General features: G+C 45.8%; 1 protein-coding gene across 13 annotated transcripts in view; it reads left to right on the forward strand.

Annotated features, from left to right (window-relative positions):
* Window positions 1-17,514, forward strand: part of SAMD11 (sterile alpha motif domain containing 11) — a 326,641-nt gene that overhangs the window by 194,734 nt on the left and 114,393 nt on the right. The window contains exon 1 of one of the 13 annotated variants that reach the window (XM_083512922.1): window positions 3,699-3,783. The exons of the other annotated variants lie outside the window; for them this stretch is intronic. Coding sequence (XP_083369048.1) covers window positions 3,727-3,783 — 57 coding nt within the window. The 5' untranslated portion in view covers window positions 3,699-3,726. Of the gene's footprint in view, window positions 1-3,698; window positions 3,784-17,514 lie in introns of those variants that run through there. 13 annotated transcript variants of the gene reach the window in all.

Raw genomic sequence — 17,514 nt, forward strand, 5'->3', positions numbered from 1 at the left:
TCCCTTTCTCTGCTTGCTCTTGGGGAGGGGGAATATGTCTGCACCCCAGTTTATTTATTTTCAAGTACAACCCCTGTATATGGGTTTAAACACATCCGTATATAGGGGTTGTATTTTAAAAAATAAACCTGGAGATAAATGTGGTAGGTCTGACTTCTGTGGAAATGGCATTTTGCTGCGTTGCTAAGGCAACAGGAGATAGCACCTGAAGACAAGAACAGGCAGGACTTCCCTTCTCAGCTGTGGTGGAGCAATAGTGATCGAATGAGATTAGGTAGAATTAGATAATACTAAAATTTGCTATGGTTTTGATGCCAGCCCTTGATTAAATAAGTGAGAAAGTCCTGTCCCCTTGTAGGTAAAATGAATTCTCCTCGGATCAATAACTTTTCATATCCTTTCCCTGACCCCATCCGCTTTGTTTTTGCAGGAGTCTTATGAAGAAGGGGTTATGGCTGGCTGGTAAATAGATGTGCACCTGTGGCAAATGAAAGTTGTCCCTAATGACAATCTTTACCAAAAAAAGGTTATTTTTACTCTCTCTTTTTAAAGTCAGAGATGGTAAAAATGGTTATTGGTGGGCAGGTAAGCTAGTAAAAATCATTGTGGAGGGTGGGACTAGATGACCCTTGGGGTCCCTTTCCCAAATGGACCAAAAGTCTGTCTCTGTTTCAGGCAGCTTTCTATGTTTCCTTGGCATGCCAGAAGCACATTTTCTCTCCTTAAGCTTCATACCAGTCAGGAGAGAGGAGGCGAGAGTGAAGTGTACCTTAGAGCGATCTCAAAAGTCTGCTTGTTACCTGTTTGGGGAGCGGAGCCCGCAGCAGCCCACCCACCATTCAAGGCAGGTCTTTTGGCGGCCAAAAGGGACAAAGGAGCTTTTGAGGTTTTTCTCATCTATCCTGTTTGAGGTTTGTTTGCGTTTCCCCCCCCCCTCCCCTTCCGGAGATGTTTGGCAGTTTTTTGAATGTGTGCCATGGAAGCCTTCCTGGAGGAAGCTGAACAGGTGAAGTCTCGCTGTACGGAATCGGTTGCAAGGAGCTTCTTACTGGAATTTTTAAAAATATATATACTCTGGATAAATGCCCCCCTCCCAGTGGGTAGGGAAGTAAGAGACAAGTTCAGAGTGTTACAGTTAGCATATGAAGCCCTTATGGATTGGAACTAGTTTGCACTATATATATGCCCGCTCAACGGTTTCAGCCTGTGGCTTCAGGTTACAGACTCCGCTAACCCAGAAATAGTGCTTCAGGTTAAGAACTTTGCTTCAGGATGAGAACAGAAATCATGCTCTGGTGGTGCGGCGGCAGCAGCAGGAGGCCCCTTTAGCTAAAGTGCTTCAGGTTAAGAACAGTTTCAGGTTAAGAATGGACCTCCGGAATGAATTAAGTACTTAACCCGAGGTACCACTGTATTGGCCTTTTGGTGTGGCAGCACCTGCATTTTGTAACTCCTTGCCTATTGATATCAGACAGGCGACTTCACTGTAATGTTTTTGGTGCCTGCTAAAAAGCATCTTTGTTTAGGAATTGCATGTGTCTTATTTCTTCGGAGCTACTTATTTGATTACAGCAAGCCCACAACTTACACAGGGGTTCTGTTCCCAGGGATTGCTCTTAAAGCCAAAATTGCATATAGTCAAAACACATGGGGTTCAGTGGCAGGTGGGATAGTGAAAGTCGTTTTTCCTGGAACTCTGCCCCCTTTCCACCCCCTTTTTATTTACTATTTTGCCACGCACATAAAGCTCAAATGCGTTACATGCATGCATGTTGTGGGCTTACTGTATTTTAAAATGTCTGTTTTTGGCTGTTTTTCAATTGATAGTTTTAAAGTTTTATTGCTAAACATTTCGAGGTTAGCAATAATACACCAAGCAGTGTATAAATTTTGTTACATCATCAAATTCCAAACTTGGAGTGCTATAGGGCCATGCTGTGAATATATTCCTGCAGCAACCTGAACTCTGCACCACATAAACATGGCTTCTACAAACTACATTGGTACCTCAGGTTACAGACTCCGCTAACCCAGAAAGAGTACTTCAGGTTAAGAACTTTGCTTCAGGATGAGAACAGAAATCGTGCTCTGGCGGCTTAGCAACAGCAGGAAGCCCCATTAGTTAAAGTAGTGCTTCAGGTTAAAAACAGTTTCAGGTTAAGAATGGACCTCTGGAACAAATTGAGTACTTAACCCGAGGTACCACTGTATTCTTTTCTTTTTCCCCCCTGAGAAGCTAGTCTGTTCCCTTTCTTTCAGTGTTCTACTTTGTGTCCACTCGGGTGGGGGGGGTATTCCTTGCAGATATAGAGGTGAATATTGTTATCAATGTAAAACATGTGGGCATTAGGGTATATTTTGCATAATTCTAATGTACAAGTTGAGGGGGTGGGGAGCCTGATCAGTGCAGCCTTCCCCAACCACGAGCCCTCCAGATGGTTTGGACCACAACTCCTATCCACCCCAGTCAGGAGTGATCCAAAACATCTGGTGGGTATCAGGTTGGGGAAGGCTGGAGTGTAATGTGTGGAAAACTAGGGCTAGGCGATAATCTGGTTTTCAACATATAAAGGTAAAGGGACCCCGGACCATTAGGTCCAGTTGTGGCCGACTCTGGGGTTGCGGCGCTCATCTCGCTTTATTGGCCGAGGGAGCCGGCGCACAGCTTCCGGGTCATGTGGCCAGCATGACTAAGCTGCTTCTGGCAAACCAGAGCAGTACACGGAAACGCCGTTTACCTTCCCGCCGGAGTACCTATTTATCTACTTGCACTTTGGCGTGCTTTTGAACTGCTAGGTTGGCAGGAGCAGAGACCAAGCAACGAGAGCTCACCCCGTCGCGGGGATTTGAACCGCCGACCTTCTGATCGGCAAGTCCTAGGCTCTGTGGTTTAACCCACAGCGCCACCCGCATCCCTTTCAACATATATCACTAGCTACACATCTTTGCTCAGAATCTGCTTGGTGTACCAACACTGCAAGTTAGACTTGCCCATGAGAGGCAGCATGGTGCGATGGTTAGAGTGTCAGATTAAGGGCAGGGTGGGGGCAAAGCATAAGTTCGCATCCCCACTTGGCCAAGAAGCTCTCAAGGCACATTAAAAAATCTCTTTCAGCCAGGCCTACTTCACAGGGTTGTTCTGAAAATAATAACAGAGGGGAGGACCACCAATGCCACCTTGAGAGTTTCTTGGGAGGAGGGTAGGATAAGAAAGAAATAGTACCCCTTTGTTCTTCCACTTAAAAAAACAAAACTCGACTGCTGTGTTTACAGCCCTAAGACAAACTATTGCAAAGGACAGAAGATCAAGCTTTGCCGTTGAAACAAGGAGCCCTGTGTGGTTTTCATCTGTGAGCCAAACCTTATTTCCACACCTGGATGCTATTTGAGCCCCAGTCCTTGTCTGGCTGCTTTTTTTTTTGTCTGTGTTTTTCTCTCCTTCTCCCCAGCCTTTCCTGTTTGGCCCTGGCAGGTAACAAAGACCTGGCGGCTTTTCAATTATCTAAATAACTGATTAGGGTCTGTTTTGTCAAGACTTGCACCTCCTTAAACAAACAAATTTCTCCCTTTCCTTGATGTTTGCTTTAACGATCTTGGAAGGATGTCAATAGCAGTGGGTTGTTCAGGAGGGGGGAAACCAGTTGGGGCGTAAAGCATCGCAGGGTACAGTTTTACCGTTGGGAAATGTGCTGAACGCCGCTCTTCTCCCTCCCCACCCTGCTCATAATGAGAACTGCCGTCCTTCAGCAAGGGCCAAACGTTTTGCCCAAAGGCAAGCGACAGGTATGTTAAGCTGGGCTATGTCTACTAAGACAGTGTTCAGTTACAGGCACCTGCCAAAACAATGTTTTGCTTTTCTGTCACAGGCAATATTGGCAAATTCGTCCCCATCTGCCCAATCGCCTTCAGCAGCTACAGGCAAGATAACTATTGGCGACAAACTGGCCTCCTCCAGTTACTAGAGTGCTATCAAAGTACTATCCTTTTCTAGTTGGTTATCAAGTGTTTATTCACTAGAAAAGATAGCGCTTTGTTTTTTTTTTTTTTAATAAAATTTTTATTGGTTTTACAAAATTTTTAAGAAAAACGGACAAACACTAAAAATGACAAACATACACGTATAGTTTCAAACATATTTTCATAAACCTCTTTTCTTGGACTTCCCCATACCCCCCCTCTCTGCATCCCAATGTCCATAGTTCAGCTAGCAACTCCCAATTGTTACTTTCCAATCTCTATCATCTTAGTCCTCTTTTATAGTCTAACCTTATATCCCTGTACCCCTTTGTTTCTGAAAACCACGACATTTTAGCATTCATTAAGTTTATAGTAGTCCTTAAGATAGCTTTTAAATTTTCTCCATTCTTCTTCCACCGTCTCTTTTCGTTGATCACGGATTCTGCCTGTCATCTCGGCCAGTGTCATATAGTCCATCACTTTCATCTGCCATTCTTCCAAAGTGGGTAAATCTTGTGTCTTCCAATACTTTGCGATGAGTATTCTTGCTGCTGCTGTGGCATACATAAAAAAAGCTCTATCTTTCTTTGTCACCAGTTGGCCGACAATGCCCAAGAGAAAGGCCTCTGGTTTTTTAGGAAAGGTACATTTAAGTACCTTTTTCATTTCATTATAGATCATTTCCCAGAAGGCCTTAATCTTCGGGCATGTCCACCAAAGGTGATAAAAGGTACCTTCAGTCTCTTTACACTTCCAACATTTGTTATCGGGCAAATGATAGATTTTTGCTAGCTTGACTGGGGTCATGTACCACCTGTATACCATTTTCATAATGTTTTCCTTTAAGGCATTACATGCCGTAAATTTTATACCGGTGTTCCATAACCATTCCCAGTCCGCTGACATAATGTTATGTCCAACATCCTGAGCCCACTTAATCATAGCCGATTTAACTGTTTCATCCTGTGTGTTCCATTTCAACAACAAGTTGTACATTCTAGATAAATTCTTAGTATTGGGTTCTAGAAAAGATAGCGCTTTGTTAGCACCTTTCTGACTACAGGCGGCAGCACAACATTGATGGTTTGCTGACAATAGTATATTGTTCGTTTTCACCTGTACATTCACAAGACACTGTTCCCTCAGAACAATTCAGGATGGTGCTGTCTCTCCCAGTCAGCAGGGTGCTAGCAAAGAGCTATCTTTTTTCCAATAAACAAATACTGTAGTTGACTCATGGGGCAATGCATTCAACAACAAAAGCTTCAAGCAACCGAGGTAGTAGAATTGTGTGCAAAAAAATAGTTTAGTGGTACCTCTGGATACGTACTTAAATTTGTTCCGGAGGTCCGTTCTTAACCTGAAACTGTTCTTAACCTGAAGCACCACTTTAGCTAATGGGGCCTCCTGCTGCTGCCGCGCTGTCGGAGCACGATTTCTGTTCTCATCCTGAAGCAAAGTTCTTAACCTGAGGTAATATTTCTGGGTTAGCGGAGTCTGTAACCTGAAGTGTATGTAACCCAAGGTACCACTGTACTGTTTAAAGCTAACGTGTTTACCAGTAGTCCAGTCTGAGCCCACTGTCATGTTACTATCAATGTGGCTGTTTATTTGCATCATATTTGGGGCATTCAGACACTTCTGGGGGGGGGGGGAATGAAGAAATTTGAGATTTCCAGACAGCTATATTTTGTAATAGCCAGACATGGAGCCTCCCTATTTAGAGGTAGTATACCTGGGAATACTGAGATGCTGGAAACAAATTGCAGGCCAGAATCAGTGTTTTCATATTCAGCTTGAGCGCCCAAAGGTTCTTATTCTTTGTGTGCATATGTATATCTATCTCTACAAACCTCCATATAAGGAAGTTAGAGAATTCTGCTGAACGTGGAAATGGGAGCAGAAATTGCTGCTGTTTGCTTATTCATCCCATTTCCAGAATGGAAATCTATTGTATTTGCTGCTGCTGTTGCTTTCAATCCGTAAACGATACATGATTGAGAATGCCCCCCCCCAATCTAGTCCAGCATCCTGTTCTCACAGTTGTATGCAATGAATACAAGATGGAAGAGAAAATTATGCCTTTGTACATTCCTACATATCTATATTTGCAGATCTACATATACCAACCCATAGATTCACATAGAAAACTCAGCTCCTCAGGTCAGCAGTTCTTTCAATTGCACACTCCCATCTCCAGCCTTCACTATCATTCTTTTGCACCCTGTATATGGAAAACACACACATACATGCATCTCACACAACCATGAAGAGTAGCCACATTAAAATGCACACCCCGGGTACAGCCCCCTCTGGCTCGGATTGCACACGCTCCTGGTGCGAGGGCCCTTGTTGCAGAATGGCATGCTCTGCTTCAGAATCAGGCAGCAAAATGGCTTTATTGATTAAGGGGGAGGCAGGGAAGGTAATAGGCATTTTGCCCGGGGCGCCTCAATCGCGTTACTTTGCCGTCACTCTCTCGCCATTCCAGCCGGAAAATTGGGTTAGGGAGAGATAAATAAATAAAGGAGCGGAGAACAGCGGGAGGTTGACAGGCAGCCAGATGCTGACCCCAAGCGCGGCCACCCTGGGTTAGAAAAATACAAAGTGAATGTTGACAATCTCCCCCATCTCTCTGTGCGCGGGTGTGTGGGTGTGGGTGTGTGCGCGCGCACAGACACACATACACACACACACCCTCTGGGGTTGTGTTGCTAACTTAGCCTGCCGTTGCGATTTCATCTTGTAAGGCATAAAGGATTCACTGTGCAATGGCTGTGCAAGGGAAAAGGAACAGATTTGTGGGGTCTGGAGTTAGGCTTGAGGGCCAGGGTTGTGAGTTCTGCCCTGACTATTGCTGTGTTGTTAGTTTGTTCATCTTCTTGCATCCCTCTTGTTCACTCTTCCTACCCTCCAATCCCGCTCAGGGGTGGTATCCAATTAAGATTTGCTCTGAGTAGACACATGGATAAAAAAAGCGCTGGAAGAAATAGGCTTCTGAACATATTCTGGCGCACATCACTGTTGGTTACCACTGCTATGGTCCTGGTGCTCAGTGGTTACTTAAGGTTGCTGGCGCTGGCCCTGTCTCTAAGATAGATTAGTATCCTCTCTAGATTTCTAGGGTAAGGCTAGCAGTTGCGACTAGCCACAGCGGCTATCTTCTTCATCCACTGTTGGAGGCAGTATGCCTCTGAAAATCAGTTGCTGGGAATCACCAATGGGGAGAGTTCTTGTTGGGTTCAGGTTCTGCTTGCAGGCTTCCCAGAGGCATCTGATTGGCTCTTATTATGTCCTTAAGTTGTACAGCTTTTAAGGACTGTGGGGGTTAGGGGGAAATCCTATTTACTCTGTGGGGTTCTGCTTTTGAGTGTTTCCCAGGTTTAAAAACAAGCCAAGAAGGAAAGAACATCCCTTGCAAGTAAAAAAAAAAGTAGCATATGCGGGGCGGGGAGAGGTTCTAGTCATCCCTTCTGTGCTTCCCCCACCCACCCCAAGTGCAGAGTGGTTCTGGCGGCTGCTGCTGCAGGCTGCTGCGGGAAGTTAATAGCATGCGGAAAATCCAGCAGAATTGTGGGCACACCACCACGGGTTAGTTCAAAGCATAGTGTGGTGGGTTTCTTGTATTCATAGGTGTTGGGGCATTATTATTTTCTGTGTCTCTGCTTCTGACCAAACCTGGCATACGCTACAATGCTAGGCTCTTGGGTCATTGCACAGTGCTTTTGCTCCAGGAATCGATATTGTCAGGGGCGTGTCACAGCGCCGGCTTGAACTAACACTTGGGCGGCCCATTTATTTATTCAACTGCGTATTGATCTGCTGAGCTGGGCTATGGCCTTGGGCTACGGCTTGGGGTTACATCCAGAATGGCGCCTGTACTACAGTTCTGCGGGAGCGGAGACAAAGCATAGGTTGTGCTGCGATTTGTGGAGTTTCTCATGCCAATAAATTTCTTTTTTCGTCTTCTTTTTTAAAAAAGGGACATAGGTTTCTAGCCCTTAGGGGTACCCTAGCAGAATCCAAAACTGCCCGAGGAATGCCTGAATGTGGAGGGTAAGGTACTCAAATGGCTACTAACCTTAAGTTCTATCTCCGTTGGCAGACGCTGCATGGCTCTGAATGCCGGTTGGCTGGGGTTCCAAAGTGGGGAGAGTTGCTGTTGCACTTAGGCCCTGCTTGCAAGTTTCCCTTAAGCATCTGATTGGGAACTGTGAGAACAGGATGCTGGACTACATTGACCCTTGACCTGATCCAAGAGGGCTCTTTCTGTGTCCTTCCAATCCCCCTTCCTGCAGTGGTCAGGCATTGCCCTGTATCCACCCTTTCCCCTCCCCACAATTAACCAAAGAGATCTTGTGAAATAGTAAAACCACACAGAATAAATTCATTCAAGTCAAATATAGTGGTGCAAAAGTCCTTAATTCGCAGGACCCTCACATGTGTTGCAGAATTTCTTGCAGAAATCATTACTCCCTGGTCCCTTGTGCAGAATTAACATGCAGCCGTGGTTGAAATCTTCTGTACCGTAAGGCTAAGCCAACAGGCCAACCCCATCTTGGCGCTTCCTTTTCTAGAGACCCCTGTCTACATACAATTCTATGGCCACTTCAAGATTCCCCCACAGGTGGGGGAATCTCAGGCCTGGGGGCCAAAATGCAGCCCTCCATACATTTCCATCAGACTCTCAGGACTCTTATAGGCCATGCCCTTTCCTACACCTCCATTTTCATGCCATGCCCCTCACTGACCCTCTTCTCTCTCTGGCTGGAAAAGTTCATTGAACTGTGATAATGACTCTTGCTTGCCTGGATGAGAGGGAGGGTGTAGGCACCTGGATTTTGCATTGCTTGAATGTAGCCTGCTGTACAGAGGTAAGAGCCACATCTGGCTGCAGGAGTTGCTGGAAGGAGGTGTACAAGATGCCATCCAGTCAAATTCTGTGTGTATATAGGGAACACCTCCCCTTGCTGTCAATCTTAATTGTCCTGCTTTTCAAAAAATTCCAGAGTTGAGACCTTGGAGAGAAGGTGGGATGTCTTCTGGGTCTTCCTGCCATCTTTCTTCTGGTCCTCAATTTCTTATCCCACAGTTCCACCTGTCTGCCACGTGGGCTCCTGTGGAGCGTGGGAGCGATTGGGTGAAGGGCCTGCAAAACCCACTTTCTCTCATCCTTGTGTCCTCCCCCCCCCCCAATTTTCAGTATCTTGACTCTCTCCTAGTCTTCAAATGTGTGAAGACATGTACTTTGCTAATGATTCCTAAATATAGCAGCTGTTCGGTGCACCTGTTAAGCTGTCAAATGTTGCCACAGCCTAGCCACTCTTGCTATTTGTTGGAGCTGCTGGTTTGTCCCCCATCCCCACTCTCCAGCGGCTTGACGAGTTCCCTCAGGGCCCCCCACAAAAGCTTTAGAAAGTGAACTCCAGGCTGAGAATCAGAACTCTTAATGAGAGCCAGCAATCCCCCCCCCTTGTGTTTTGGTTAGGAAGTCCTTGGGAGGCCTGGCTTAGTTCTTTTTCCGTTCACCTTCATCCAGGGGTGGGGGTGGAGCAACGTCACCTAACGTTCTGCAATATATTCTAAATGCCCGTTGAAATATACTTGGAGTTGAGTGTGGATTTCATGCTCTTTATTCAGCTCATAGTAGTGAAGAATGCAAGTTCCACCGAAATGTCTGCTTTATATACGTTATTTACACAATGGGCCCCACGTAATTGCCTAATTCCGGGCTTCTCCTGTAGATCAATCAGGTTGCAGATTAACTTCCACCAAGAGTTGGATTGGGTGGCTCCTGCGGACCAATCAGACTGCTGCATTCTGGATCCTATTGTTCTAGGACCAATCAGACTGCTGCATTTTGGATCCTATTCAACTCAGTACATAACACCCGTGGAACAATATCCAGGTACTTCGGCAAGGGATAACAAGGGGGAGTGAAATTAATGACTACAGTGCAGCTGCTTCTGCATCCAAAGCAGGTGTTCTATCACTGAACTTTGGCCCCGTCCCTTGAGAAAAAGGAATGTAGGAATCTGCCTTCTACTGTCAACCTGCATTGACTGGCAGTGGCTCTGCAGGGTTTTAGACCAAAGTCTTCCCTAGCCCCAACTGGAGATGCTGAGGATTGAACTTGCGACCTTCTACTGATGCTCTGCCACTGAGCAAGTAACCATTGCAAGCTCAGCGATGCATCCTCCCCTCCCTCCTCATGGTGCCATCCTGCTCCCCCAGGGCCAAAGTAGGCATTACGGTAAATGCGTGGTTAGTGTGGAGAATAGCACACACTCCTGCATAATTCCTGCTTCCCCTCCCTCTCCCTTTGGAGCATCTCCTACAGCAACACAAGAAGAGATTCCCTTTTGTCTGCAACCACCTCCTCTTCTCTCCTCCCCCTCCCCCAAATTCACAGGCATGCACAATTACTAACAGCGATAAGCTCAGGTCTCCAAAAAATCCAGGAAAATCACTCTTTGTTGCATGGCAAATAAAGCAAGCCTATAGGGAAAATAACCATAAATGTTCATTATTTGTACAGGAAAATCAATTTGTAGGCCAATTGACCAAACAAAGTAATGCAATTTGCTGGAAAATCTCTTCTACACCCCCACCCCCATGTAGTAGACAAATCATCAAGCAGGTTGTGAATGGAAACCTAACTTTGTGCACGCACACACACATATTTCTCATGGGCTTGGTGTGGAATTTACGTGTTCTTGGGGAGGGGGAAGAGAAAGCTTATATGGAAGGGCAGAGGGCAATGGAGATCTTCATACAAATTCTCTAAGAGGCGTTTGCAATTTCATACCCTTCCTTAAAAAAGAAAGGTTTCCAGCAACGTGGAGGACTTCTATGGGTGGTAATCATGTGGTGGACTCCCAGGTACTTGCAAGAGTTTAGGAGAAGATGGGGGATACTTTTTCTAAAGGACCACTCTGAGGGAAAGCACCTTAGCTCAGTGGTAAGCACCTGCCTTTCATGTAGGAGGTCCCAGGTTCAGCCTTGAACTTGGCCTGGAAACAAATTGGCAGCCAGTCCAGCAACCCTTTGAGGCAGGTTAGGTTGACAAGGAATGATTGGCCCAACATCTCCTGTGGAGCGTCGTAGCGGAGTTGGTGTTAGAACCTTGGCTTCCCTGGTCCTAGTCTGACCCCCTTAATGCTACACCACATTGGCTGCCTTGTTTTCCATTGTTTTTCTGCTGATCTGGTCCAAATATTAAAGAGAACACATTTCTTGGATGAAACTGAGTGAAATGTGGAAGGTACATAATGCCCATACAAATTTACTTGAATAAGCTCTCCATTGTACACAATATGAGTTTCCATTTCCAGACCATCACAACCTATGTAGGGCTGTAGCTCAGTGGCAGAGCTCTTGCTTGCATTCAAAATATCCCAGGTATCTCAACATAGGGCTTGGAGAGACCCAGGAGAGCTGCTACCAGTCTGTGTAGATCAGGGGTCGGCAAGGTTTACCTGCTGTGGGCCGCTTAACTCCTGCGGAGATTGCTTCATGGGCCGCAGTGCGAGTGTGTGATTTCGGTGTCTGCATATGCACAGACGTGATTTCCAGCGCACAGGAGGCATGCATGGCTTCCCATTGGCTGCAGGAGATTCCTGCTGCCAATGGGAGGCTGCCCAGCGTCGTGGAAGGCGGTCCCTGCTCCGCGCCAGTTTAGCGTGGCGCGCGGGTGGCGGGGTCCATGGGCTGGTTATGCGACCTCCATGGGCCTTAGGTTGCCTATGCCTGGTGTAGATAGTTCTGAATCATATGGACCCAGCAGACTGACTTTGTATAAGGCAGTTGTTGATAAGTGCCAGCTTGGGGATCTGAAAGTACTTTACGGGTGCTTTCCAGGCGGGATTTAGTCAATAAGGGCAAATTTACATTAGACAATTATAATTGATTGGGAGGCCTTGCACAACAAACCTGCTTCTCCAAAAGATCAGACTTCTTGCAGTATGAATGATGATGGGAAAATGCAGCAGAATGTGTGGGACAACACCTGCTTTTACTCCTTGCAAACAAATCAGAATGAAAACTCATTAAATAGCCAACATGATCTAATCTCTTTGCAAACAAATCAGGATGGATGCTCAATATGGGTGCGCAGTTGGGGAGAATTCTGGCATAGAAATGCGCTGTGACTTAGTCCAGGTCAGATGTGAAACTGGGAATATTCACACACACACACACCTCCCTTTTGATCCTTTCCACTCTCCCTCCTTCCACATTTCCAGGTGGTCGGGATGCTGTCTTTTATCCCACCACCAAAATAATAGCAGGAGCAAGTTCAGAAAGGAGGCTTCTCGGTTCTCTTGTCTAGAAGCTACTGCTCTCTTGACCTCTAGAAATTATCCATCCTGTCTCAAACAGATGTGGATCAAAAGAGTCGAAAGGTGCAAAGAATTTACCATCTGCCTTCAGTACTCGTTTATTGGCACCTTGAGTAAATGCAAGCAGATTATCTCCGAAGCCCAGGCTTTTCTTTCAGCCGCCTCCCCCCACCCCCAATCCTGCCTTCCTAAGCAATAAGGAATTTTTAGCCGAAGTGGCATCTAGATCCAAAGAGTAATTTAGACCGAAGCCTGATTTGATGGAATAAAATTGTTCAGGGGCTCCCTTGACAAAGCTATTAAGGAAACTTTCTAGTTTCCAAATTACAACACCCACCCCACCCCGGGGAGTAAGGCAATATAGGACCTGGAGAAGGGAAGCGAGGACGTGAGGAGTTTGAATACCGCCAAGGTCAGAAAACTTGGCCAGTTCTGCTTTCCACCCATTCCGCGCCTGCAAATGTTTCTCACAGCTCCTTGGCGACAAGCAGAAGGCCAGGAAGCCGGGAGTAATTCATAAATTCTAGCAAACTCTTAATATGTTCCGGGTTGGGAAGAGTTGAGTTGGAAAGCAGGGCACTGGTAATAGATGAAAACATTTATGAGTGGAGATTGTGAGGGTCCCAAGGCAGGGGTCACCAGTTTGGTGCTTGTGGGCATGGCAGTGGTGCCCTTTTAGGTCTTCCTGCTGGTTACCCACAAAGCCTCTGGGCCACCGTCCCAACCCACACTGCTCCGTTGGTTGAGAGGGTGGTTGAAAAGTTCACTGAGTTAAAAGAGCAAGTTGAAGAGTTAGGTTCTTCCCCACTTCGCCTGTCAGCTCTGTGTGCTTTCTGAGGCTCAAATCAGTTCTGCTGGACCTGACTTTGCTCTGATCCTTTGAAAGTGCATGCACTTTCTTTCCCAATGGCCTATATCCAACTAAAGTCCGACTAAAATTTGACCCATTTAAATTTATGGACCTGAGCTGGTCAATCTACTGTCTCTTGGGGGAGGGGGAGAGAATCTCGGGTCTGATTTCAGGGATTGTTTGGGTGGGGTGGGGGGGGGTTGTAGGCAGCTGATGAGTCAGGAGCCAGAACTCATGAAACTCAATCTGTTCCAGACCAAAAAAGAGAGAATACACTTGGCCTCTCTGGTTTTCATGATGGTTTTGGACTCTTCCAGTTTCCAAGTGTCCAGATTCCAACTCGCTGGAGGAAAAAGGATGCCAAAATCAGCTGCTTCTGCTGAAAGAGACTGACGTTTCTTTGAGTTTGGTCGCCCAGGCAGGTTTCTACCCCCTAGGAACACGGGAACCCTCCCAACAGATGTTCTGCCAAAGTAACCGACATGTGGAATTTCCCCATGGTGGAATTTACTGGTATCCTGGGGCGGCAGAAAAGCTCGGTGCTGTTCCAGGTCCTGGGCTAAGGCAAAGCACGGAAGAATCCGGGTGGCTTCAGTTTTACGAGCTGACAGGGCCAATATTTACCTCTTTGCTCTAAACTCTCTGCTCAGTTCAGAAGGCTAAAGCTACAATCCTTCCTGAGGAATAAGCCCTATTGAAACACAGCGAAGCTTGCTTCTAAACACAGAAAAGGGATTGGGCGGCGTTAACCGAATTCAATATTATTTTGAAAAACCAATCCTTGCATGGAGGAGGAGGAGGAATCGATGGTATGTGGAACCTGCAACAAAATGTTGCAGCATATGGACTGCTGCTGTTCAGGATTCCTGCTGCTCCACTCCATTCCTACCACCACCACCAGGCAGTCAGCAAGCATTCCGTTAATACTGAGCATGTTTAGTTCTGATTGGGCTGTTTCGGGGTTTGCCTTCAAGATTTATTTGTTGTTGTTTGAATAGAAGTCTTGCATTTATGCAAACTTCAGGGCTCCATCAAGCCTGCCGACACCTCCCTTTTGGGCATGGAGAGTGCTGTTCTGACAACATATGGATTGGTACTCACAGCCTGAACATCCGATGTGGAAGGGAGGATAATTACTTTGTTCTGCCTCCATTGTCAGAGGCAAAATGCCTCTGCATACCAGTTGCTGGAGACCAAAGGAAAGGGAGAGTTCTGGTTGAGCAGAGGCCCTGCTTGCAGGCTTTCTATTGGGGCATCTGATTGGCCACTGTGAGTACAGACGGGATGTTAGACTAGATGGGCCACTGACCTGATAATTTATGTTACCTGGATTTTTTCCCCCTTTTTAATAAATAGAAAAATGTATTAAAATACATCACTAAAACAATACAGATAATTGTTAAAGTGACTGGCTAATAACAAAAAGAAACATCTGCAAAGGCCCTTTGGCATAAAAAAAGATGTTCAGGAGACACCTGAGAGCAAAAAGTGAGGATGGCTGTTGCATCTTTGCTTGTATGGGACTGGCAACACTAAAATTCTATGCTCAGACTCATATTAAAGTTTTGTGCCAAGAAAAACCACATTCTGTAACCTGGATAAATTATTTCAGTGGGCCAAATTTGCACAATCTTTCAAAATTTGCATAATTTATTTTGGTTTCTCGTGGGATCAGGAGAGATAGTGAAATGCCACACTCAGTTTCCTGAAAATACCTCTGACTTCTGAGATTTCAGCCGCCGTTGCTAGCGCCCTTTCAAAACATAGCTCTGTAACTAGAAGGGCTAGGAACTTGCTTTAAAGAAATTCAAAGAAGCTGAATTCTGCCCTGCACGTTGTGAATTGGATTCAACTGTCTCCTTTTCTGGTGGCAAAGTCTTCTCTCAGCTGAAGACTTCCAAGCAGGGGGCAGCCTTCTGCTTTAACGAATCTCGTTCCTTGCTGAGAAGAAAGGTTTCTTAGCCCAATGCTCTGCTACCATGTCTTTGTGTCTTGAAGGACCATCTTCAGAGCATGACTTCCTGTTGTGCTGAAAAGGGGATCTCCAGGTCTTGATGTGACCTAAGAATCTTCCCTTCTCTGAAACATCTGGAGCATTTTCAGAAAGACTGCTTTAAAAAATAGGTTCTGAAAAACCAATTTCCCCCCATCTCTGTGTTATATGTTTTCCACAATATATTCTTTTTTTTATGGGGGGAGTGAGGGGCAGAGAGTTAAAACATCCATCATTGAGACAGGTTAGGTAGGGAAGGAGGTGTGGAGATGGTCTCACGGGAATTAGAGGCAGAAAGTTTGCCATTTCTTTGAGCTTAGTAGTGGTCCAGAATATTTTCCAGTCATGCAGCTGGGTTTGGTCACATCCAGGCCTGTTCGTTAAACACTCATTTTGATTAGTTTATGAGAAAGTTAGATGATGCTGGCTATTGATTGAGCCTTCGTTTTTATTTGATAGCGGAGAGGTTAGACAGTAGTGCCGCAAGGAAATGTTATTTCACACTCTTCAGTGTTTCCCCATCACTTTCCTTATTGCAAGAAGTCACATTGGGGGGGGGTAGTGGTGGAGAACCAGGTTTTCATGGGCAAGAGCTACAACTCAGCTTTAATTACATAACCTGAATTTGCTGATACAGTGGTGCCCCGCAAGACGAATGCCTCGCAAGACGAAAAACTCGTTAGACGAAAGGGTTTTCCATTTTTGCGTTGCTTCGCTAGACAAATTTCCCTATGGGCTTGCTTTGCAAGACAAAAACGTCTTGCGCTTTTTTTTTAAAGCCGCTTGAAGAGGCGCAGTTGCGACGGACCGTGCTTCGCAAGACGAAAAACATCTCAAGACGAAAAGACTCGCGGAATGAATTCTTTTCGTCTTGCGAGGCACCACTGTACGCAATTGAATCTCACTTGAAAATATGAACAGTCTTCGGAAGGAATACCAGCAAAGTAACTTCCATTTATTATGGCAGAAATTTTCATGGACTACAGTCCACATATCGCCTATTGCTGTCAAGTCCATAGCAGAAGGCAGCTAATGCTACAGCACTTTGTTCTATTACTAGAGATAGGGGAGAAATCTGATTCAGTTTACATTAAAAGGCAAAACTGCTTTTAACAATCTGAAACAATAGAAGAACCTAAGCACAGCCCCCTTTTGAAGTTCACACTTTTCAGAATTTTGCAGAGCAGTTCTCCAGCCAGGTAAAGTGCCCCAGAAATCAGAATACATATGTTACGGTAAAATATGCATTATGTTAAGGGAAATTGCTTTGCAATAATGTGTACCTTAGACAAAACTGCAGTAATAAATGTGTGTATTGGGAGAAATTCGTGCTAATTTTCAGGAGGACTTTAAAAAAAATAAAAATTGCAAATTGATGGGGAACTGTGGAGAGCTGAACTTAATGAGAAACAGAGAGAAGCCAAAACTGAAAAGTTTGCCTCATCCCTAAGGATTAGACAGAAGTGTGTTCAGCGGAGCTTAGTCCCTAGAAGACATGTTTAGGATAGCAGAACACTGTGGAACCTTGGTTCTCAAATGGCTTAGCTGACAGACAAATCTGCTCCCAAACTCCAAAAACCCGGAAGTAAGTGTTTTGTTTTCGAAAGTTTTTCGGAAGCCGAACATCCAATGTGGCTTCCACTTGAGTGCAGGAAGCTCCTGCAGCCAATCAGAAGCCACGCCTCAGTTTTCAAACATTTCGGAAGTCGAACGGACTTCCGGAACGCATTGTGTTCAAGAACTAAGGTACCACTGTAATTCCTATAAGAATATAAGAGCCTGAGTGCTGGAACAAGCCAGTGGCCCGTCTAGTCCCAACGTCCTGTTCTCACAGTGGCCAACCAGATGCCCTGGTGGTAAGCAAGCCCACAAACAGGACCTCACCACAAGATGACTCTCCTCCCCTGTCGTTTTGTGGAAGTGTGTGCATGTGGGTGTTCTGCAGAGCAGGATGTGCCCTTTGGGCTCTACCTAACTTTCCCCCATTTCTCCCAAGACCTCCTGCCATAAGGGTTGCCTGGCTTCATTTGTGGCTGCACAGTGTGAATTCCTATCCGTATGAGAGATGCACTGCATTAGCAATCGGGCGAGGAACTAGGCTGCTTTTGACAGGTGATGAGGGAAACGCGCTTGGCAGCAAAGCCTGCGGAGAGAGCTTGCCTCTTCTTTTATTCATTTCCTCATTACTTGAGCGTCGGAGCAGAGGACGGCATGGAACCCGAGAAGCTTGTTTTATCAGCGGCCTGGGTTTTAATAGCAAAGCTGGTTAAGCACCAGGAAGTGAGGCGAGGGCTGCCCCAGCCCCTGGATTTGCTATCGAAACAAATCGGCGGCGTTGAGACGCTGGCTTGCGATGTGTAATGAAGGCCTGGGGG

This window comes from Podarcis liolepis (genome assembly GCF_965112155.1).
Source record: "Podarcis liolepis genome assembly, chromosome: 7".
Taxonomy (NCBI): Eukaryota; Metazoa; Chordata; class Lepidosauria; order Squamata; family Lacertidae; genus Podarcis; species Podarcis liolepis.